The 23602-nt window shown below is 41.6% G+C and overlaps 1 protein-coding gene across 2 annotated transcripts in view; it reads right to left on the reverse strand.

The window, feature by feature from the left end:
• The window catches only part of pak1 (p21 protein (Cdc42/Rac)-activated kinase 1), a 28676-nt gene that overhangs the window by 3605 nt on the left and 1469 nt on the right, over positions 1–23602 (reverse strand). Inside the window, exons 2-13 of one of the 2 annotated variants that reach the window (XM_054794273.1) lie at positions 6092–6298; positions 5740–5834; positions 5240–5387; positions 5131–5168; positions 3732–3845; positions 3008–3245; positions 2816–2839; positions 2336–2399; positions 2205–2253; positions 1949–2061; positions 1235–1352; positions 1027–1126 (exon numbers count right to left, since the gene is read on the reverse strand). In XM_054794273.1, coding sequence (XP_054650248.1) covers positions 1027–1126; positions 1235–1352; positions 1949–2061; positions 2205–2253; positions 2336–2399; positions 2816–2839; positions 3008–3245; positions 3732–3845; positions 5131–5168; positions 5240–5387; positions 5740–5834; positions 6092–6284 — 1294 coding nt within the window. In that variant the 5' untranslated portion in view covers positions 6285–6298. The remainder of the gene's footprint in view (positions 1–1026; positions 1127–1234; positions 1353–1948; positions 2062–2204; positions 2254–2335; positions 2400–2815; positions 2840–3007; positions 3246–3731; positions 3846–5130; positions 5169–5239; positions 5388–5739; positions 5835–6091; positions 6299–23602) is intronic. The other variant, XM_054794274.1, reaches the window with a different exon arrangement.

Consider the following 23602-nt stretch of genomic DNA (forward strand, 5'->3'; position numbering starts at 1 on the left):
TTTGCATCTTCACCCTGTCACGGTTTTTCAAAAATAAATAAATTAATTAAAGCTGTTTTGTGGTTGACAACGGCCTATTAGTAAGTTTGCATACCCCCACGACCCTAATGAGGAGAAGCGGTATAGAAAATGGATGGATGGATATTTAATAAAATGTTAGATATTCTTGGCCTAAACTAAACTAAGCACTTTCAAGCATACTAAATGGCTAAATGAATGAATGAAATACAAATATAAGGCATTGAAAAGACACATTCAAAGCTGTACAATGTAGAATTCTACACTGGCCGCCAGGTGTCAGCAATTTTACATTGACGAGACAACAGCCACCACAAAAAGTACGCTTTAAAAAACAAAACAAAAACAGAACAACAACAAAAGAACTCTCCCTATGCTAGTGGTTCTCATTTATTTCCTGTCATGCCCCCACCGGGAGACAGAAATGTTCTTGTGCTCCCTCCCCCAGTTTGAAATACTATTGAGAAACTGATAATCTTTATTTATCTGTACTGTACAGACTCAACTCCAAACTGAAATGCAGCGAAATGTAACAAAATGGAGAGCAGCATACAAGAGTGAAATTGTATGTCGAGTATGACACATTCGCACATGTTGGCAGGTCTGCACTAATACTGAAAGTCCTCCCTGCCTCTGACTGCATCAATCACATCAGTGGAACTACAACACACTCTACTGGCCGAAACTAGCAACAACAACCTCTAACCCTGAGCTGCTGGTGGAGCTGTAGACCAGTAGATGGGTGTTCTTACACACCAGACTCATCAATTTGTAAAAAGGCTTAAAAAAAAAAAAAAGCTTAAAAATTTAGTTAATAGTATTAACATTTCTGTTCAATTTTTTTCTACAATGTGTCACAGGCCGCATGGCCCCCAGGCTGCACTTTGGACACCCCTGCAATATTACCTTCATGGACCTGGCTTTATCTACTGGGAACACAAACGGGGTCCACCAGGTAAAGCAATACAGAAAAGCAATTATACAACAAAGACGATGATGTGAACTGACTGAGCTTGACAGAGCCGTCCATTCCCAGCAAGATGTTGTCGCTCTTGATGTCTCGGTGGATGACCTGGTTGGAGTGGAGGAACTCCAACGCTTGGAGACACTGGGGATGGGGGGGGAGCGACACACGCGGTGGTCAGATAGAGCAAATCACTCTTCATTTTCAGCATTTCTTTTACGAACAAACACAAACGTCGAGATGTTCCTTTACCTCTCTGCACACTGCAGCTATCTGGGCTTCGTCCATGCAGGTTTCTGTGACCACGTCAGTCAAGGAACCTCCGGCCAAGTACTCCATCACCACCCACAGCTCGTCACCCACCAGGTAACTACGGCAACCGCAGAGAGAAGCAGGAACTGATGAAATACTCAAAACTTGACTTGAACCCTTTGGAGTGCAGGGTAGTTTTTAGCCTTTTTAAGTATAAGTTTTTGTCCACCTCAAGCAAGCTGAATATAACATTAATTTCAAAGACATAACGCCTCACATACCTCACGTCAGTTGGCCACCTGATGGCAGCGTTGGCTTACCTTCCACCCTCTCCCTCTGCAACCAAATGGCTGCTCATGTTGTGATTGATAAGCTCCCCCCACCAATAGGAAGGTAGTGTCACGTTTCATTCCATGTTTATGTTCGCATACAAATGAGCAATAACATGACACAATGACAAATTCATGGCGAACATTATTATATCTTATATTATCTTAAGCCTGGTTTTGCTCTACCAATTGTCACCATTTTAAAAATTTTATGCAGTTTGAAGTCTACATTTTTGCCACAAGTTGAAAGGGAGCGTTAGTGTGACTGCGTCATTGCGCTGTGCCACCTATTATGCTGCCCTTGCATAGACCGTGGATACTGTAAAGACTTAGCTGTCCTAACACACACTGGTTCCCCCCATCTGCACTTGGAAAGGTCTCTCACCTGTCCAGATAGTTGACAATATTTGGGTTTTTGTTTTCCCTCATCACCAGAATCTCGTTGATGATCAGCTCCTTCTTGGGCTGCTGTTGAAGGTTCATCTGCTTGATGGCAACCTGAGGCACAAGAGATAGACTTTCTCTCTTTCCGTCCCAGAAGATGACCTTTATTTATGTTACATGTAGTGAACTATACAACAGGTTTTTCCATTAAGCAGATCCAAAGGGCTTGATGGACGGATGTGATAAAGGTAACCAACCTCTTGTCCGGTGGCGATGTCAATAGCCGTGTAAACCGTTCCAGATGCACTGAAAGCAGATAAAAATCCAGCTTAACGTCGACATCGTTGGACACAAACTTGAATAAAACGTCCACACGACAGCGCCTCACCCTTGTCCTATCTTCTCAAAGCGAGTGTATTTCTTCTTGGGGTCTCCCACACTCACAATGGTTCCTGACAAACACACACATGCACACTTGTGAAGGGAATAGACTTTACTACTAAATCAAGTTCTATTGCCAAAGAATTAGGATGAATAGAGCAGCCTATCATCTTAATTCTGATAAATCTGTGACTCGATGCAGCATGCTGACTGACAGGAAGAGCAGAGACGGAGAGGAGGATCAGATGCCAATCCACCAGGAGAGAAACAAAATGGAGAGGAGAGTTTGATGACAGTTCCCCAAGAAAGAAACTGTGCATATACAAGTAGATGTAGAATTCAGTTGTTCCACTTGAGCAGGAAAGTTTGGACAAAACTTCACACAGGAGAAGAACGGCCAATCAGATGGGTGGACTGGACAAAGGGGGCGGGGACAAGGGGATATCAGGTCTGTCAATCAAGTAGACAGACTGTATCCCAGTCTTACCAGCAGAGGGTGGCCTGAGCACATCTGGACATGCACGTGGGCGTGGTTTAAAACAAATACAGGCTTTTATTGTGGCGTCTGCGAAGTCTTTTCCAAAATAAAGGTTTTCTTCATGACGCCGACATTTTTTCACATCCAGCGGCCAATTTAATCGTCTACCAGTAACTGGTTTCATGAGATGAAAGCGCTTACTCAGCTTCTCCAGGATCTCCTCATCAGACATCTTCTTCTTCCTTCCTTTGTCCTGAGGGCGGGGCAGGGAGGGTCCCGGTGCGGGGCTTGCGCTGGGGGGGCTGCTGGGAGCACCTTCCGCTGGGGCGGTGGGGGTGATGGCGGCAGTGGCGGCGGCGGTTGGCACGACAATGGGGGAGGTGGCGGCATCTTTGGTGGGAGGAGGCGGCAGTGGCTCGATCACTGAGCGAGTGTATATCTGATGGCAGCAATGGACACGGAACATTTTGGTACATTTAAATATAATTTACAAACACTGATCTTACTATGTGTGTGTGTGTGTGTTTGAGGACGTAAATCTGACAAACTGTCACATGGTGAGGACACGATGGCCTCTAACATCAAGTTCCCACAATGTAAATCATTAGTTTGAAGTGTGTGTGAGTTCCAATCAAGCCCAACAGAGTCATCACCATGGAGACGCTGGAGGGCGCCATAGCAGCAGCCTCTCAACCGCCAACATGTCTGAGACAAAAATGTGTGTGTGTATGTGTGTGTGTGTGTGTGTGTGTGTGTGTCTGTGTGTTTGAGTGAGAGAGAGAGAGAGAGAGGATGGGTCATCAGTCTTTGCCTAATGTGGAAAAAATATGTGTATTTAAACAAAAGTGTGTGTGTGTGTGTGTGTGTGTGTGTGTGTGTGTGTGTGTGTGTGTGTGTGTGTGTGTGCGCGCGCATGCGTCCTTACCGACTTTGTGTGTTCTGGTCGGGGGGCGATGATGGGCGGGGGCTCGGCCTCGTCTTCGTCCTCATCCTCAGACACGGTGGCGATGGCGGGTGTCTCCGAGACGGTCTTGGAGCTCTGTGGGGGGACCATCACATCATGATGATATCACTTCCTGTCATCCTTCACTAAACTAACGGCATACTTGACATGTCTGCTTCCCGATGTCGCACTAAAGGATGCTAGGATGCAAGGACACGGGGATCCTTAGATGTCAGTGCTGCTGGGCGAGTGCCCAGGTTGCAGCAGCAGCAAAAGTTAGTAAAAGATGCTGATTCACATTGCAGGGAGAAAACAAGGAGTGGCATCAACACCACCTTTTCATCCTCATTCCAATCTCATTTCACATTCTCAGCAACTTTCAGACACTGGCACCACATTAAACTAAAAACACTCTGGAACCTCTAAAGCCTCTGAGGTTCCAGAGTTCCAGAATTCTAGCAAAACGATCGGAATGAGGCGCACATGAGGCGACTAAGTTTGAATGCAATGAGAATAGCAAATGACACCCAAATGACATTAAATATTATAATAAGTAATAGTCTTAATAGTTTTAACGTAGACAATCATCAGTGCAAACACTTGGCTCTGTCAGCATTCAACCATTTATTTACGACCAGCTGAGGTGTAGACTGGCTGCAGTCTACAAGCTGGCCGCTAGACGTCACTAAATTCCTCACACCACTCCAGCCATTGCTGAAGAAGCTTCTGAGGGCATGTGAGGTTTGCTCTCACCTTCTGACTCAAACTAAATAATTTTCTCGCAATGTGATCATACTGCTTATCGCAGTTAACTGGTTCCAGACCCAACCGTAAAAAGTGAGTCTCCCAGAGATTCCTTATTTTTAAATGGAATATTTTTGTAGTTAGAGCATAGAAAACCTGTTTACTACCTTGTAAATATCTAACATTACTAGAGCCCTCTAGACATAAAATAACACCTCTATAGTCACTATTACATTCGTATTACCAAATATAGTAGACACAAGAGAAAATAATCATACTGAAACTGGTGTGTTTTCCTCCAAGTGCATGTAGTGCGGACAGGAAGTGACGTCATGGGTTCAGAGTTGAGTTTTAGCTCGGTGTGGATTGCGGCCCCAACAGGGATTATTGTGCCTGCTGTGAGATAATTCAAACCTGCAATACAAGCCTGTTCTTCCAGCGATCAAGCCTGGCGCTTATGCATCTGACCAAACATTACAGTAACATTTGCATTTTACTTCATTTGGCCAGCAAAATTAATATATTTTTGAAAAACTGTGATAGAGTGAAACTGCGAAAATCGAAGTGCAAAGTGGCAAGGGCTGACTGAACTATTGGTTCCTGAGAGCTGATTTTTAAAATTATGACATTTTCTTACCGCTGCAGTGGATGATGTGAAGACGTCTGCACTTTTATCTGCATGGAAAGCCAAAAAGTTAGATGCAATTGGAAGTGTAGATAAGGAGTGCGTGTGTGTCCGTGTGTACCAGTGAAGCTCATGTATTTCTGGCTGTTGCTGGTCTCTTTTGAGTCGTAGAACTTAAGAACATCCAGGACGGCCTGAGGATTCTTCTTCTGCTCCAGTTTGGTGATGTTGGATGTCTGCAGGAGGCGGGCCCACTGCTCGGGCATGCCCTGTGCACGTACGCACATACATACGTAAAAGAGTTGTCTTGTCCTATTTCTAATCACACAAATGGGTCACATGTCGTGGGTGAGCACGTCAAAAGGAGACACATGATTTCACTGCTGCAGTCGTTCATTCAGACAGCACCACTTCAACTGGAGTGACTTCAGCAAAAAAAAAAAAAAAAAGCACAAGCATTTAGACGTGCACGCGCACACATGCACAGACTCCCAGCTAAAAGAGTTCAGTGAGGCGGATCAAGATTGAAACTAAACAAGACCTCTTTGTCTGATGGGACTATTGAGGGAAAAGTTCATTTGTGTGTGACAAACAAACTTACACACACGCGCACACACTTACAGTAAACTCCCCAGTGACGGCATCAAATCCGACATGGATGGTGTGTTCAAAATCAGATGGCAAAGAAATCTCAGGCCGCTCCTTCTTCTTGTAGGCTGAAATACAGACAGACAAGATGTGTTCATGCACGTATTCATGACCTCTCACATGTACAGCAAACTTGTTTTATTTATGTTTGAAAACATTCCTCCCGGGCCGGCGTCCGATAAATCACCGCCCAGCACAATGCTGTCGTTATAAATAAACCTGAAAAAGCATTTCCATGCTGTCATGTGCATGCCAAAGCAACAGGTGGCGCCATAATCCCCAACTGTGAGGAAGGGGATTCCTCGGTGGGTGGGGTCTCACTCACTTTTGTCGCCTCCCCCCGTCAGGATGAATCGGATGGAGCGGTCTTTCTTCTTCTTGTCCTCCGGGTTGGGTGGGAGGGGCTTGGAGCCGTGGTTGACGGGGACCGGGTCCTTGCTGCAGGAGCCAATCATGGTGCTGGTGTTCCTCATGGGCGGGGCTGGGGGCTTGTCCTCGACCTCCCCATTGTCAGACATCTTCAGCGCCGCTCCTGCAACAAGCACAGCAAGTTTATGATGGCGGCTGTGAAAGCTATTTCTTTTCTTTAGCTTTTCCTCACGGTTCTTGGGACCACGTTGCTCTCGGAAGAGTAGTCAATGGTCACAACATTTAAAAGGTTTTCAAGTTGTATTCAAAAATAAGAGCAAAATATTTAGTTATAGTGCTGGACTCAAGCATCCACAAGGAACTTTCACTTTAGAAAGTGAAAGTTAAGTTTGTATGAGTGACAACAATGGATGTGGTGTGTGTCTGCCTCCACTTCTCCCAGTAGTTTTCCATCAGTCATATGTAAGTGTTGCGCAACTGATTGTGCTATGTGAGTGTGTGTCAAGACCTTCTATGAGAAGCTATTAGACTAGCAATGCACTCAGCTATCTAAAGTGTAATAATAATAATAATAATAATAATAATAATAATATCATCTAACAATGCAGACCACCATGCCTAGTGGCTGCAATGGTAACATTGTGGTGACTAGCTGCACGGTCATAGACAACTACAACGTATCTCTCTGGGCACCTCCCATTGGGTTATGAAGCATAAAAACACAAAACTCACATTAACTGTTTGCAAGACAAGATTCCAATTAAAAATGCATAGAAATAGCAAACTTCCACCAACAGAACATGTCTGAACATGTTCAACAGACTTTTATATTTCACATTTACACTGCTGACAATTCCGATCAGATCTGGATTCAACTTGGTTTGATGTTACATCCCGCATACACAAAGCTCCTTTCACTATTTTACAGCTATTTAGTGCTCTTTAGTCCACTCATCACACAACAAAACACTAAAGTTGCCATATAAAACACTGACAGCACAACAGGAAGTTGCACATAATAAAAAAATAAGACACATGCTCACCTGAGTGCAGACACACTAACACACACACACACACCAAAAGCAGAGTGATGTGAAAAATGTGCATGAGAGAGCGAGCGCAAGGCATCCTTTTGACCGGCCTGCTGCCACAAGGTGTGATGTCACACACTGTGATGTCACAAGGTGAGTCACATGCCCCCCCCCTCACACACACACACAAACACAAACAGCTTATTGTGTGTGCAGGGTGACACACACACAAGGTGCAGTTTGTTTGCAGCCATCAAACCTTCAAACGTTTGCCGTTTACAAGGAAGTGACACCCTCTTTGTTGTTTGTCGGTCTGCAATACACGCAATACACAGTGGTGTAAAGTAAAGAAAGAGTGCTTCTTGTGTGCCTACTGGTGGTGACACAGAAGGTAACATGAGACTACTTCACATCATATACATTAGACCTGAAGGTCTGTGGAACATCTAACACCGTCACACTGAAATAAAGGCGTGTCAAAGACAATGTTGACTGGTCCCAAGCAGCAGGGTGTAGGATTTGTTGAGTCTCCATTGTTGTCTGAGACACACAACTATAGCATTATTATTTTAAAGGTTTGGGGAAAACACCTCCTAGAGAGGTCACATGACACCTTCACTGTGTGTGTGTGTGTGTGTGTGTGTGTGTGTGTGTGTGTCAAAACTATGCTGAAAGTGACACCCCTGTCAGCACCTCCCTGTCTGTTATGAAGTCAGTGAGGACCACACCTCTTCTTTACAGAGCTGCACTTGTCTTTCTCCATCCACGTCTTGTTGTGTTGCTACAGCCCGAATCCTCAGCTTTGCTTCTTCCTACTCCTTTTCGGACATGTGGAACTGTGAACTGTATTGTGTGAAGTGTTCAGGTGTAACTTGTATACATACATGTTCAAAACCAGTTAAAGCATAATCATGACCATGGAATGTAATGTATGTCTTGTGTCATCAGATATGCCGACATCTTTGTTTGTGGCCGTCTCACAAGATGTCTGCTCTCACGGAAATGGACAGTAATGCTTGAAAAGAACCCAAAGTCTTAACCGCAAGATGTGATGTGGTCATGTACACTGCACCTCCAGGAAGCAGGCATCATGGAGTCACAGCCAAGACGCGCTCGCCTCGTCTGTGTGTAACGCCCTGCCTGCAACTTACTACTACGATGACAACAACATGTTCCCATAGCAACAACAAAATACCCCGGGTGCCACAGGCAACAAGGATATGGCTATATTCATTTCTCATACATTGCCTTTGATATCTTTATATTGTCTTAATTAAATGTAATTAAAATTTATTTTTAATTAAATTACTGTATATAATTAAATTCTAATTCTAATTCAGTTTTTATTAATATAATTTAACATTATTATTATAAACACAATATTTAACCAATTAAAAATACTAATTACATTATATTAATTCATTAATGTAATTAAAATTTTATTCATTTGAAATTAAATAGTGAATTCATATTTTTTATTATTTAATAAAAACCTTTAATTTTAATTATTTTATGAATTTTTATTTTGAATTACATTTAATAAAAAGTAATGTAATTTGAATTAAATATTTAACTGATTACATTTTTTATGCTTAAATTACATTCTTAATTATGCTAAGTTGTTAAATATATTCCAATAATTATTATTGTTAGTGTGATGTCTTGTTGAAATATCAATATTTAAACTTTCTCTTTTCAATGTGGCTCTAATCCTACATAATGCTTCTTTCATTTAATTCTGTGAATATACTCCGTGGGGGCCAATAAAAAAATCAAGCTGCGGCCCACGCTTTGGGTACCCCCGATTTACACCAAAACCTTGTTTAGTTTGAAGGTAACGTTTGCCACTCCAAGTATTATTACTCAGTTGCTAAAACTCACTGGACATGACGAGAAAACACTATAAAAATGACCGTGACTGTTTATGAATCTCATAACTTGCTGTCATATGAACCAAGGGCCACTTTTTATGCTAGTCCGTGTTTGGGTCACACAGATTTGATTTTGAGTAGAAACAATGAGGCTTTCCTTATGGTAGACCCATAAAGAGATAACTTCCTGTGACGACGCCTCCCGTGACTTTTTCAAGGTGAAATTCTGATAAAAATTCTACTAAAAGCTTTATAATGTTACGCCGCTTAATTTTATTTTTTAGCAATAGGCTTTGCATGGGTGATAAGATGATGTCATTATTTGAGGTTTTTTAAGTCTACTGTTACTATTACTACTTATTTGAGTTAAGTCCAGATGAAAATGAAATCTACAGTTTTACTTACCCAGTGATAAAACATATGGACAATGTTGCATACATCAATCCATTAATATTTTCATAGCAAGAACTCAATGTAGAACTTTAGATGCCACAAAAAAACCCAAACCTTTTTAAACCAACGTAAACAAAGCGACCTAAACATTAAAACAGGACAAAAGAAGACCATCACATGAAACACACACAATGTAGACTCAGCTGGTCCTTAAATGCAATATGCAGAAGGGTTGGGGGGGTGACAGATGGTTGCATGGAGCTGTGTGTGTGTGTGTGTGTGTGTCTGTGTGTGCGCGTGTTTGTATCTAGGGATCTTAAGACGCATGCAAAAAACAAAAAAACAACACAAACATACATAATCTTGTGCGCTGCTTCCACTCATTCATCACTGACTTGCCCACCCAAAAAAATGACAAATTATGACATCATCTCCATAATAATATCACATTCCAGTGTGTCTGTTTTGTGTCACGGCTAATGCGTAATGGACACACCCTGATGGAGCACAGTGGACTTTAGAAGACCCTGTATGAACATGTAACACTTACATCAAAGTCGAATATTCAACATTATACAGCACCAATGTTAAGTCTGGACACTTTGTTACTGTTGTTGTCACTATTTTGCACTGTATGTGTCTTATAAAATGGTGAAAGCCTTCCAAACTGCTCTTAAACCATAAAAACCATCTGACCACATATGCATGAAAAACATGGATAAGATGAGGCAGGACTAATAGTCAAAAGAATCTTCTTAGTGGGGTAGATGTGGGGGCCACTTGATGTTCTTCACCTTTTTGTTCACCAATCACACTAAAACTAATCCAATGTGCAGCGCTCAACTCATTCAATCCCAGCCATTTTTCAGAAGACAACCCTTTCAGTACCGGCCATTTTAGACGATTTTGACTGATCTTTCAAGGTACACAAAATATTGTGTTCTCAGGCATTATGAACATGGAACCTAGCAAAAGAAAGATTAGGTAAGCTTCAGGAAAAGATCAGTTTCCGACTAGAAAAGGGAGAAAACCATTTTTTTTGTGAAAAGATACATTTCAAGCACATCTTTCACTTTGACAAATATTTTTTGCTTTTTTGTCAGCTTAAATATCTAAACAGCTATATCAACATAACACAAAAAAGGGGTTGTTTTACATCAAAATAATTTACAAATATAACACCATGAACTATTTACAATTTTCATATTTGGAACTGAACTGTGTGTGTGCGTTAAAATTTCCCTACAATGCGTAATCTTCTGCACGCTACACTCCTCCACGCTCTCTCACTTCCTCCTTGCTGTCGCGTGTGATTTTTCCGATAACATGATCTCTGCCTAGCTCTTACCAAATGCACACCTGCCACCTTGTGGCCTCTTATATGGCTTAAAATTGCTCTGAAGCAAAATCGATTAGTGGAGAATTGCATCATCACCTCTTTTTGCCTCTTGTGCAAAAAAAAAAAAACATTAAAATAATACAAATAAAAATAAAATATCAGAAAAATATTTCATAAATCTTTCAAAAAAAAAAAAAAAGCTATTTGGCAAAAAAACAACTAAAGTGCCCCCCCCCCCCACACACACACACACAGAGACAATAAGCCTAAAACTTTACTATTATGTATCACTGCTTAATCAATATCGGTGAATATGTAACCATATCCATCCAAGGTCGCGGGGGTATGCTGGAGCCTATCCCAGCTGACTTTGGGTGAGAGGCAGCTGGACTGGCTGCCCTGCCAGCACAATAACCATGCACACTCACATTCATACCTGGATAATTTAGAGTCTCCAGTTAACTGAACATGCATGTTTTTGAAACCGGAGTACTTGGTCTCCTCCTGACTGCGTGGCCAACATGCTAACCACCAGTCCACCGTGTGGCCATGTAACCGATATGTTACATTTTTTGCTGTGTGCAGATTTTGTCGCTCTGCTCCTGTGTCTCTCTGTGCCCCTCCCCCCCCCCACACAGAGACAGAGCAGCGAGGTGCCGCTCTACCTGCCTCACTCACTCGGCTGCAGGGGAGGAACGGAACTACATTTTTGTACACCATGGTAAGCTGTGACTTTGTAAAACAATAACACACTACCATTTAGGGCCACAATATCAGGGCCCGTCAAGGAGAACATTCTAGTTTTTTTTCATGCCGGTTTTGGGACTGTATTACAGTGTTTTAATTTCGTCCACGTTGCATCTCTGTGAGAAAAAGATAGATGCAACTGTTAATCCACATGTCCGCCATTATGAAGACTATTATATAGCGTTTTAAAGTCAAATAAAGATGTATTCAGACATACAAAGCATCCCACTTCACTTCATACTTCCATGCAGTATTTACAGGGGCTCATGCATTCACAAGTTAATTATCTGCATTAAAACCATTTTGAAAATATTTAGTTGTAAGTTGATATATTGCATGTTTTGAAAGCAGCTACATTGTTACATAAAATGTAGTTTAGTCCCTTGTATTAAAAGTCTAGTAACAGCCAGAATTTTTTCATTGGGTTAGCCAACGTGAGACCATTACTCACATCGGGGTGGCAATAAGTTGATACCTGAAATGTCTAGATGGCGGATGGGGGGGCCGGAGAGTGACCAAGGGTGGCCACGGCCACCACGTAGCTACGCCGCTGCATGCAAGCTCCCCACACAACACTGCTGTGCTGGCACAGTGAGGGGAAACTACTGCTACTACGAGCCACGGAGCCGAATATCCGACGTGCAACGTGAAACTAACTTCACCACGGTAAACCCCGGACATGTCTGCATGGTGGTGGTGCGTTTTCTATTTCTTCCGGGTGGCGAGAGTTGAGTAGCAACCATCTTTGAGGCGCATTACCGCACCTACAATGTTGGAGTGTGGCCCAGAGTTACGAACGTGATACGGCAACCAAAATCGGCCAGATGTTGTGGCAGAAGCCGATATTATCTGACTTTCAAAATACAGCAGATCGGCAGCCGATCCCGATCGTGAAGATCGGATGGCATAATAATGCGAGTAAACCGCATCAAAAAGAACCTAATTTTTCAACAGTATTTAACATAGTAATTAGAGTGTCAAGAGCTTTTCAATAAATAAACAAACCACATAAATTAAACAAAAAAAGAGTAAAAAAAAAAAACAATGAATAAAGCTTAGGCTGGCACTTTTTAAATAATAACACAGAGGACTGGGACCTGATGAGTTGTTCGACATATACAGGTTGGCAATATAAAGGGACCGATGTAAGCGGGTTCCACAGTTGTCCCTACAAACAGGAAGCCAGCAGCGAAACCAAAAACAGTGCAGAGAGAGTAAAAGCAACAAGTTGAAGGTAGTAGCCGCTAATAGTTGTGATTAGCGTTTCCCCAAAGTGGAGCTTTGCATGTTAACTTTAAGACGACATGATGGTGCAGCAGGGGCGTCATGATGGATGCTGACTGTGACTCGCTGTCACTTTCCTCTACAGTCACTTTGCCGCTCTACTTCACACGCTGATAAAACACCAAGAAATACTCATCATGGTACTGGAAGAACTCGCCGCTCAGCACAGGAGCACTCAAAGAATTGAATTGTGTCTTTTTAGTGGAAATATGTTAGGCTTCTTATTGTCAGACAAGTTGGGTATATCCTGTCCCATTTGGGTCGCTCTCATGAAGCGGAAGGCGTGGCTGACCTGGTGAAACAGTTGATAAGTGATACGTCACAGTGGTCACAAAACACGTCAAGGTAAAACACTAACACTAACACTTTTCTAATCTAAATCTGTGCCTTTTATTTAAAAAATGTGTGGTGATAATGTAGACATGTATGCATTATGTTTCCTTACTTTATGGAAGGAAACATTTATTATAAACCACTTAATTATCTCATCAGCCTACGTCAGAGCCAACAAATGGTGAAGGGTGATGACGTAATAAGAATTAAGTGGTGTGCCATTTCTTAGTGGCTTCTCCCCATGGCTCTAAGTTTTAAGGGGTGGGGAAGGGGTAGGACAAGGGGAAAGACGAAGGAGAAGGGCTGAGAGGTAGAATTGGGATTCAGCCAGGATACACTTTGACCCAGGAACGGACTCTTTCTACAGCATTTCCGTTATTGCGCATGAATGTCTATAAAAGGTTGCGACACGAGGAGAAGACACATTCATCATGTTTGGACAGTTCAGTTACATTCAATGAGCTATTTATCATGTGAATGAATGAATGAGGAGGACAAATGAGGCCCATGTGGACAGAAGCAACAATGACAAGCGTGAAGAGACACAAAAGAGGGCAAAAAGGGAGGGTAAGTGTGAGAAAATATGACAAAACCTGCTTCTCTCTCACTTCTTGTGTCCTGTTACTAGTTTCTAAAGAGTGAATTAAATGAATTATTTAAGTGTTTTTAGTACAAATGTGTGACACACACACACACACACACACACACGAACACATTCATCAAAAATGCATAGAAGACCCGCGAGAGCACATGACTACAGGTGTGTCGGGGGGAGGGGCGATTCTCCATCACTTACACAGCTGTCATGCTCCACCCCCCTCCAAGCGGACGTTACCATGGCGACCTCATAAATAATGGAGGCGGCGGTGCATGCTGGGAGGGGCCCCACTTGTGGTTACGTAACGTGAAAAGACATCAACATGATGTGTGGAAGCTTCTGGAGGCTCTAATGAGGATGAAGAGGAGGAAGACGACGCCTACAGGGTGCGCAACGAGCAGAGCTCAGCGACCTCGAACAGATTGGAACCACCGTCAGCTGCTATGTCAACCGATAAACAACAAGCGAAGGAATCAACGACGCTTTAGAGGCGGATAAAGGCCACTAGTTTATGTAAGAACCGTGCTTGACAGCCACAAACATTCCAAAGTGGTCTTAAAGTATACGTTCCCCAACATGGCATGACTACACTTTAACACTAAAAATGCTAATGTTGGCAGTTTTGTGTGCAGGTGTGTTGTTTCTTTGTGCAGTGACATCGCCAACTAGTGGCCCGGCATGCACATTGCGCTCTTTTCTACAGCGTTGCCATTTTTCCTACAGTGGAACTTTGGTATTCGTAACGAATCCGTTCCAAACGGTCAGATAAAAACCGAAATGTAATGTTCCATATTATTATTATTTCACTTCAGATTCATTCTAATACAGGAGTGTCCCATGTGCAGCCCGCAGTGGGTTGTTTTTTTTTTTTTTTTTTTTAATCAGCCTGTGGCACATTCTAAAAATATAATTTAACAACAAAACTTTAAAAAAAATAGCGAAAATGAATATTTCAGCAGTACTTTTACAAGAATTAAGTGAAAATATTAAAAAGCTGTAAGTTAATGAGAAAGCTGTAATTTTACGGGAATAATGTAAAAAAAATAATTTTAGTAGCATAAAGCTGAAATATTCAAGAAAAAGACTGTTTTAAAGTTGTGATATTATTAAAAAAAAAAAACAAACGAACCAATAACGCCGTAATTTTCAAACATTTTGTTGTGTAAAAAGTGAGAATGTGAGGAGAATAAAGTCAAAGTATTTGACTTTTCTTAATATTAACTGGAAAATGGTGACAATTTCACAAGAATAAACTCGTTTTATTAAAACTATTTTATTTCATTTTAGTAGCATAAAGTTGAAATATTAACGAAAAATATGTGATTTTTTAAGTAGTAATATGAGAAACAAAAAAGTTTGAAATATTTAATTTGGGGAAAAAGTTATAATAATATGGGAATAAAGTGAAAATATGAGAATAAAGTCATAATATTATGAGAGGAAAATTTATGAAGATTTTTGAAACGTTGAAATATTTGAAAAATAAAAAAAAGAGCAAATACCAAAGTTGATTCTAATAATAGGCTTTTGCACCTACATCACACAACTGAGATGTAGTTTTTTTTCTTGAAATATACACTATAACAGGGGTGTCCAAACTTTTTCCAGCACGGGCCACATACTGGAAAATGAAAGGATGCAAGGGCCACTTTGATATTTTGTAAACACACATAGGAGATGTGCTAAGAAGTTATATGTAACGCTAGAAAAAAAAATGCATTTTACCCTTGTAATATGGGTGAAATGCTGCTAAAAATGACATTTTTTTTCCATAATAATACGAGTTTAATTTTGTAAAATTGCGACTTTTGTTGTTCATTCGATCATGACTTTTTTCTTTAACTTTATTCCCGTAAAATTACAGCAGATTTTTCCATTTCTTGTTTTTTTAAAATCTGCCAACTATTTTATTTCAGCTTTCCTCTTGTAAATTTTCTCCTTGTAATTATAACTCTATATTTTTTTAAACAATAACATTTTTTCTTTATTTCAACATTGCTACTAAAATAATATTTTTCCCCATTTCACAAGTTTATTCTCATAAAATTGCAACTTTCTCATTAGAAAACTTTTTTACTTTACTCTAGTAAAATGTTGTATAATTTTCCACATAGTTCAACTTTCTTCTTGTCCTTATATTTTGACTTTATTCCCATCTTATAGATTTCCCCCAACCTAAGTTTAAAAAAATGACAACTTTATTCATTGTTTTTGACTTAATAAAAAAAAAAGTTATTTAATATTTAAACTTCTTGCTGTTATTCCTGTGAAATGATGGCTTTTTCCCCCTTGCTAGATTACAACTCTTTTCTTACTTAATATTTTGACTTTTATTTGGTTTTCCCATTTTTAGTGCTGCTGTTTTTTTTTTTTTTAAGTTTCCTCGTTAAATTAAATATTTAGACTGTGCTGTGGGCCAATAAAATCACAGCCGTGGGCCACAAATGGCCGCACTTTGGACACCCCTGCAGTATAACTTAGCATATCTACATGCGTTGATTTACAACAGGTGCTTTTCATTCAGGTTATGAGTACATAATATGAGAACACTAGAAAAACCTGCATTCTGAAATCCAAAATGTGAGTTGTGGATGCCAGCATTTTGTTAATGTTCTGGTAAAACAAGCACTTTCCGGTTTGTTTGGGTTGGAATAAGCTATGAAAATGAATGTTACAAAAATGAGTAGCTCTTGGCCATTTTCATTTTGTAAAAGTAGCACTCAAGAAAAAAGGTTGGAGACCACTGCTTTACAAAATATGAAAGTGGAACTTGCGTCCTTTCAATTTTCACCATGTGGCCCCCGGTGGAAAAGTTTGGACAGCCCTGTTCTAATAGCTCAGTGCATTGTCACTCTAATAGCTTCCCAAAGAAGGCCTTCTTGACACACACACACACACCACAGAGTTGCACAACACTTAGACATGACTCATGGAAAAATACTGGGGCAAGAGGCAAACACACAACATGTGCATTGTTCTCTCACTCTGTCACACAAGCTTAACTTTCACTTTCTACTTGGGCGGGGCAACGGCTATATAGACTCTCTGTACTTTCATTCTGGGATCTTTCCTCGAGCTTCCTGGTCGATGCTAGAGTCCAGAGGTGAAACCAGATATACTGCTCCCATTTTTTTAAATACAATTTGAAAACCTTTTAAATTGTGTGATCATTGACTACTTCTCTGATAGCAAAGCGGTCCATTACAAACTTAACTTCACAGAGTGGATGGTTAGAGCTTTGTACTTGCTCATTTCAACTTTATTGTAAACTTCAGCAGCGAGTACAGTCATCATCATTACACACACTGGCCAGCCTCACTTTCTGTTATGAGTCTCACTTAAACCGTTCCCCTTGCAACCTGTGTTAAATGAAGAACCTTCACATTACATTGCTATTATAACAGATGTAGGCCTGTCAAGATAGTCAATAAATCGCTTAATCCATCCATCCATTTTCTATGCCTCTTATCCTCATTAGTGTCGTGGGGGTATGCTGGAGCCTATCCCAGCTGACTTTGGCCGAGAGGCGGGGTACACCCTGGTACACCATGGACTGGTCGCCAGGCAATCGCAGGGAACATATACTGTAAACAACCATTCACACTCACATTCTAAATTGATTAATCAAATGATAAAAAAGGTTGATAATTATGACGTGCTCGATAAATTGACATGTGCATGTATGACTGTGTGTGTGTTTCATCTGCTCGTGTCTGTGCGCCACACTGGCTGGATGACAAGAGGGTTCATTCTGCATCGGTCTGTGCGCATTGGTTCTATAGCGGAATGAACGGAGAGAGTGAGTCCTCATCTTATTCAGCCTCTTTGTGGAGGCGGGGCTACTAGTGAGTGGATACGGAGGGTTAGCAGTTACAGTACTTCGTGAGGCAACATACACTGCGATGTTTCGGAGGCAAATGCCACAGCCGAAGCCCCAGTGTGGGAATATTTTGGTTTTAAACACAATGAACAAGGTGAGCGCATGAACACTGACGACCGACAAGGACAGTTTTCTCAAATGGGAAAAAAGTGACTCGGGCAGCACGCCTTTGTCCCAACAGTCAACACTTACTGACGCGTTAGGTCAGCAATGTAAACATATACAAAACAGTGCAAACTGGTGCAGGCTCACAGACAGTGTTGCTCGCTACAGTGCAAAAGAAATGCAACCATTCAATACGGTTATATGGCATAAGTTGTGAACAACATACAGGCAACTTCTGTGTCAAGCCAATATGGCTCATACACGTGCACTATGCTTGTGTACCATCTAGTGGTTCAAATGTGAATTACACCTCTCATGACAACAATGAAAAAATAGTCTAAAAAAAAGTCGTCAATAATCGATATTATCAATAATTTGTAGCATAATTATCGACCGGCAAAATCAGTTGTCATGACAGGCCTAAACAGACGCTACCTTCGTACTTTGCAAAGACTTCTTTGTTGAGTTCAACAGTGTTTCTCACTATCTTTATTAAAGGTTCTGGCACTTGCAACTTTCTTTGGCATCATGGTGGGTTATTTTGCCGAAAAAAAAAGCACACAGAACATCCACAAATACGCAGTGTGCTTGAACGCCTCATCAGCGTTGAAAGGAGGAAGAAACGAGATGGAATCTTTCTGTGTCCCAACTCTAAAACTATCCATTATTTGCCGAGACGCGTGGATGCTGTGTTCAACCAAGACATACAGTCAAACTTGTCTATAGCGGCCACTAGAGGGAGTCTGCCAAAGTGGCCGCTATAGACAGGTGGCCTCTATAGACAGGTTGGCGTCCAGTTTGAATGTTGACCAGTAGAGGAAAAAAAAGAAAAAAAGGGGGAAAATAATATCCATCCATCCATCCATTTTCTATACCGCTTCATCCTCATTAGGGTCGTGGGGGCATGCTGGAGCCTATCCCAGCTGACTTCGGGCGACAGGCGGCCAATCGCAGGGCACATATAGACAAACAACCATTCACACTCACATTCATACCTATGGACAATTTAGAGTCGCCAATTAACCTCACCTGCATGTTTTTGGGAATGTGGGAGGAAGCCGGAGTACCCGGAGAAAACCCATGCGCACACGGGGAGAACATGCAAACTCCACACAGAAATGCCCAGGGGAGAATCGACCCAGGTCTTCCCGATCTCCAGGCTGTTCCTGTATTGGCCAACGTGCGGCGGGAAAATAATCATAATAATAATAATGTTGACCAGTAGAGGGCACTGCGGACTGCGGATAAAAGTTGTACAGCACTACTAGGCTTGTTATTATCACGGTTCATGGTTTTAATCCTGAACATGCATGAGTCAAACAGTAGCACATCACATAGTACAATTCACAATTTTGCATGTCCAAAAAGGAGAAGGAAGAAGCAAAGCTTATTTAATCCTACCCCTCATCAGTTTCACATCAGTTGCAATACATTTATTCAGCTCTTGTTCTTCCAAGTGTACTTTGTAGGTCTACATGACAATGTAGTGCAATCATAGCCAAGGTTTTTACTTACTAAAAGGAAGCTAGAGGCTTAATAATAACTGATAGAATATATCCACGACCCACAGAACAAAGCTGTGCTAGTAATGTCTTACGCTTGTTTTTAATATTTTACTTTTTATACGGCAGAGTGTCATTACAGCTTTAGTTCATCAGGAAGTGACGGGAAGTGACGGTGGGCGTCCCGAGCAGGAGAGCTAGGCTCAGTGCGAGCAGTGAGTTTCGAGAGAGTTGGGAAGTGTGTTTATGTTGGCGTGGATGTAAAGTCCTGCAGTGTTCTCCGCTGTTAATAAAGCCATTAAAGTGCATCAGCGACGTGAGTCTCTCCTTCCCCACAACAAGCGGCATTACAGTATTGACCAGCGCACACCAGGAAATAAACGGTGTCATTTCTTACAGGCATTGGCTGGACAGCTATGTAGTGGGGCTTGTTTAACCTTTGCCTTGTGGGCAAGCAGGAAGGAGAGACGATGCTGAGAGATGTGTGTGTTCTGAGCTGCTGTCTGGTGGCCGCGTTCAATAAATAAAGTTGGCAGAAGCAACAGGAGAAGTTTCCTTCTTTGCTTCGGAGCTGAATAACACTGACAAGTTAACAGACTAGTAGCGAACGGAAAAGAAGACGGCTTTGTTTATGTCGAATACAGAAGATGAGGACTTTGATGGATTTGTGGATGAGGATTGATGAAAAATAACGTGAGTACATTCTAAAATACTTCAATTAAGTACAACCGAACTCAGTTTTGCTCCCGCTGCCGCATGCATGCTAGCGTATGTTTTTTTATTTATTGTAGCGTCGCTGGGAGCACGTCCTGTTCCCAGCCTAATTTGCGGTAATGTTTTGGTTAAAGTTACATGTTTGACCAGGAAATAGCAAGCTCAAAAGAAGACGTTTTTTTATGTGGAACAACTGACAGTTTGTGTGGATCTTGTGAATGATTGTGACTGAGCTAGGACTCAGTAATTAAAGTCTACACACGACGGCTTCATTGAAAAACAAAACTTTTTCGTGCATGAAGCTTCTACTTGAGTTGGTAATTTGGCCGCTATATGCGGTCAGATATTGACCAAGGGAGACAAAATGGGTGGCCGCTGGCCGCGTTGGACAGGTGACTGCTATACACAGGGTCTATAACATGTAAATTTGCTGCGGAGGATTTTTCAGTGGCTGCTATAGGCAGGTGGCCGTTCTATAAAAGGTGGCCGCTAAGACAGGTTTGACTGTATTTTTGACAATGCATACAAAAAAACCCCGAGGTTCCACCACACATTGTTGTCATTTAAAACACGCACTCAGTCTGCCTTCCTGTCGCGCCGATGCAATGTCATGGAGGTTGAGGAGAAAAGACAGAAGTGGAGGATGAACAGAAGGCTGACAGCTGTGCACACACTCACACCTTACTGTCACAACCCACACACACACACACACACACAAGATTTATCTACTGCTAAGCTGCCATTACAGCAGGCTAATGCTACATTTCACCACCTGTGGATCTACTTTTAGCCTTCAAGCCTGTGTGTGTGTGTCTTGATCACTTATGTTAAATGCGCACACACATGACAAGTCTCAGTGACAGTTGCTTCATCAGAAGCTTTTGCTAATCATATAACACACGGCAGGATTCACGCACACATTCTAGCAGCATGCTCTCTCGCACACACGTCATGTTTTTTTCCTGACTTCTGCTGTAATTACAAAAAAAAAAAACGGACTCATAATGTTCAGAAATCCAACACATGTTGCACGTCTCTCTAATACGGTGTGTGTGTTGCTTAGCAGAGTGCACATAGAGGACACGCTGACAGGCTGCATTAGGAAAAAAAAGTGCCCTGTTGGACAGACAAGGTGGTGTCATGTGTGTCCAAGTGTGAACATCAAATCAAATCAAACATGCCCTTTGGTTGGGGTTGCAAGGTGTGGCTTTCGGAGGTGACAAAGGGAAAACAACCAGGAAGTAGCTTCACACAACAAATTAATTTAAAAAACAAACAAAAAACCCAGTTTGCCACAAAGCGCTGCAGTTCATTTTAAACTCGTCTCTGAATGAAACACACGTAGATTCAGGTTGTATGTATGAACAGTTGTGAAGTTGCAATTGACAACGTTCCACTCCAGACCTGTAGATGGCAGTAAAGTGCATTACAGAGGGGTCGACTGCTGCTAAAAACATTTCAATAATTCACTCATTCTGTGAGGGATTAGATGATATTAGGCTAGGAGAAGGCAGCGAGAGAGACTTAATTTTGGACTAGGTCAGCACAATAAATTAACTCATTCAATATCAAAAGGCGTAGTTATACGTTGTTTTTTTTTTTTTAACCCAAATGCCCAATCCCAACAATGTATTAATAAATCTTGTATGTTTTTTTTGCGTAAAAGGCAAAAAGGGGTTATGACGCAACTCCGCATGAATGCATTTCACTTCAGAGCATGTGGCAGCAGTGCATTTGGGAAGAGCTCGGCAGGGATCATGTGAACAGAGAAAAATCACACAGAGCGTGGAGGAGTGTAGCGTGCAGAAGGTTACGCATTGGAGGGAAATTTTAACGCATGCACATGCGCGCACGCGCACACATACACACACACACACACACACACGGCAGTTCAGTTCCAAAAGTGAAAATTGTAACTAGTTCATGGTGTTTGTATATTTGTAAATAAATTGCTATTGTGACGTAAAACAACCCCTTTTTTGTGCCGTTTATGTTGGTATAGTTGTTTAGATATTTGAGTTGTCACAAACGCAAAAAATATTTGTGTCCAAGTAAAAGTTATGCTTGAAATGCATCTTTCACAAAAAGCTGTTTTTCCTCCCTTTTCTAGTCGGGAACTGATATTTTCCTGAAACTTACCTATGTTCTACTACTGATTACTAAAGAACGAAAAAAGGTAGAAACAAACTTTTCCTGATGAAAGACGGGGTTCTAATCTTTCTTTTTACAGGTTCTATGTGTCTACAGCCATAGAACACAATATTCTGTGTGCCTTGAAATATCAGGCAAAATCGTCTAAAATGGCCAGTACTGAAGGGATTGTCTGTTGAAAAATGGCTGGGAATGAATGGGTTGATAAAAATTAAAATCTTATTTCTAAATGATGCTGGGTTTACAAGCTGCATCCCAAAAAAACACTCACATTTTACTCAAGGACTCATTCCTCGTTGGCATGATGGCTGACACTTCCTCCTGACGCTCCCTGTCCTGCAGTGAGCCTCGCCGGCCAGGGCGAGTTGGCTCCACTGCCCTGATTCTATCAGTCATCAGCCCACATCTTTACTTATTGAGTGAGCAATTGTGCCACGTTTTGGACTTGCTGGATTATTTTTATTCTCGCTATTTATTTCTAGGGCTGCAACTGACAATTACTTTCTCAGTCAATTAATCTGAAGCTTGTTTCAATTAATCGAAATCGGAATCATCCCAAAGAAACGCAATCTCAATTCAAAGCAAGAAAGTTGTGAGTGACATATTTCTGGACAGCTAGAGAGAGCATGATAGAGTATTTATACTGCAGATAACCACATTAGTGTTGCTTCACTGCATGTGTCACACTGTAGCCACACGAGGACTGCAAGCCTGAGGAGCAACACAGCAAGCACCCAGGAAGGAACACACACACACACACACACACACACACACACACATGAAGAAGAGCACCGCATTGGGAAAACCAGGAGCAAGTGGTGGATTCTTCAAGCAGGAAGCAACTCTTCTTGCTGAGGATCAAAGCAGAAGTGCTATGCAACTCAGAGTGGGAAGACGGATGTGCTCATTCATTGATTATTGATTGTTTAAATGAGGAGATGAGGAGGACAACACTGAATGCTGAGGTGTGTGGAAACGGCGTGTCAGACAAATCACTACCGGGAACATTCACCATCATCAGACAGTTCCTCCTGGACCACTACTGAAGATTAAACCTTACCTCCACCAGGAAAGTTTGGCTGTATTCATCTGTTCTTCATTCTTTATTTGACAGATAGGATGTTTCCATTAAATTTTGGCAACTAGTCTTACATTGTTAGGACCTGCAATGAAACCAAGTTGAATCCAGATCTGATCCAGATAACTTTCACATGCATTTAGCACGAGGATGCCATGTAACACGTTTCCATCTGTTAATGTTCAAGCCTTGGCGGAGGTCTGCACTATATTATGGCGCCTTGTTGTCTTTACAGTGTCATAAAGTTCATGGCGAAGCAGAGGCAGGTAGCAACAGACCTGCCCAAGTGTCTTCATTCATTCATTCATTGAAGTCAACACGACCAACACTTTACGCTGCAATGAAGCTAACATGGGCACAAGAACAAGGTGCACAGACAGGCCTGCGGGACGCTGAAAGACGAATAACGAGGCGGCCAATTAGAGTAAAAAACAGCAGCTT

The sequence above is a fragment of the Dunckerocampus dactyliophorus genome, chromosome 12, assembly GCF_027744805.1.
Source record: "Dunckerocampus dactyliophorus isolate RoL2022-P2 chromosome 12, RoL_Ddac_1.1, whole genome shotgun sequence".
Taxonomy (NCBI): domain Eukaryota; kingdom Metazoa; phylum Chordata; class Actinopteri; order Syngnathiformes; family Syngnathidae; genus Dunckerocampus; species Dunckerocampus dactyliophorus.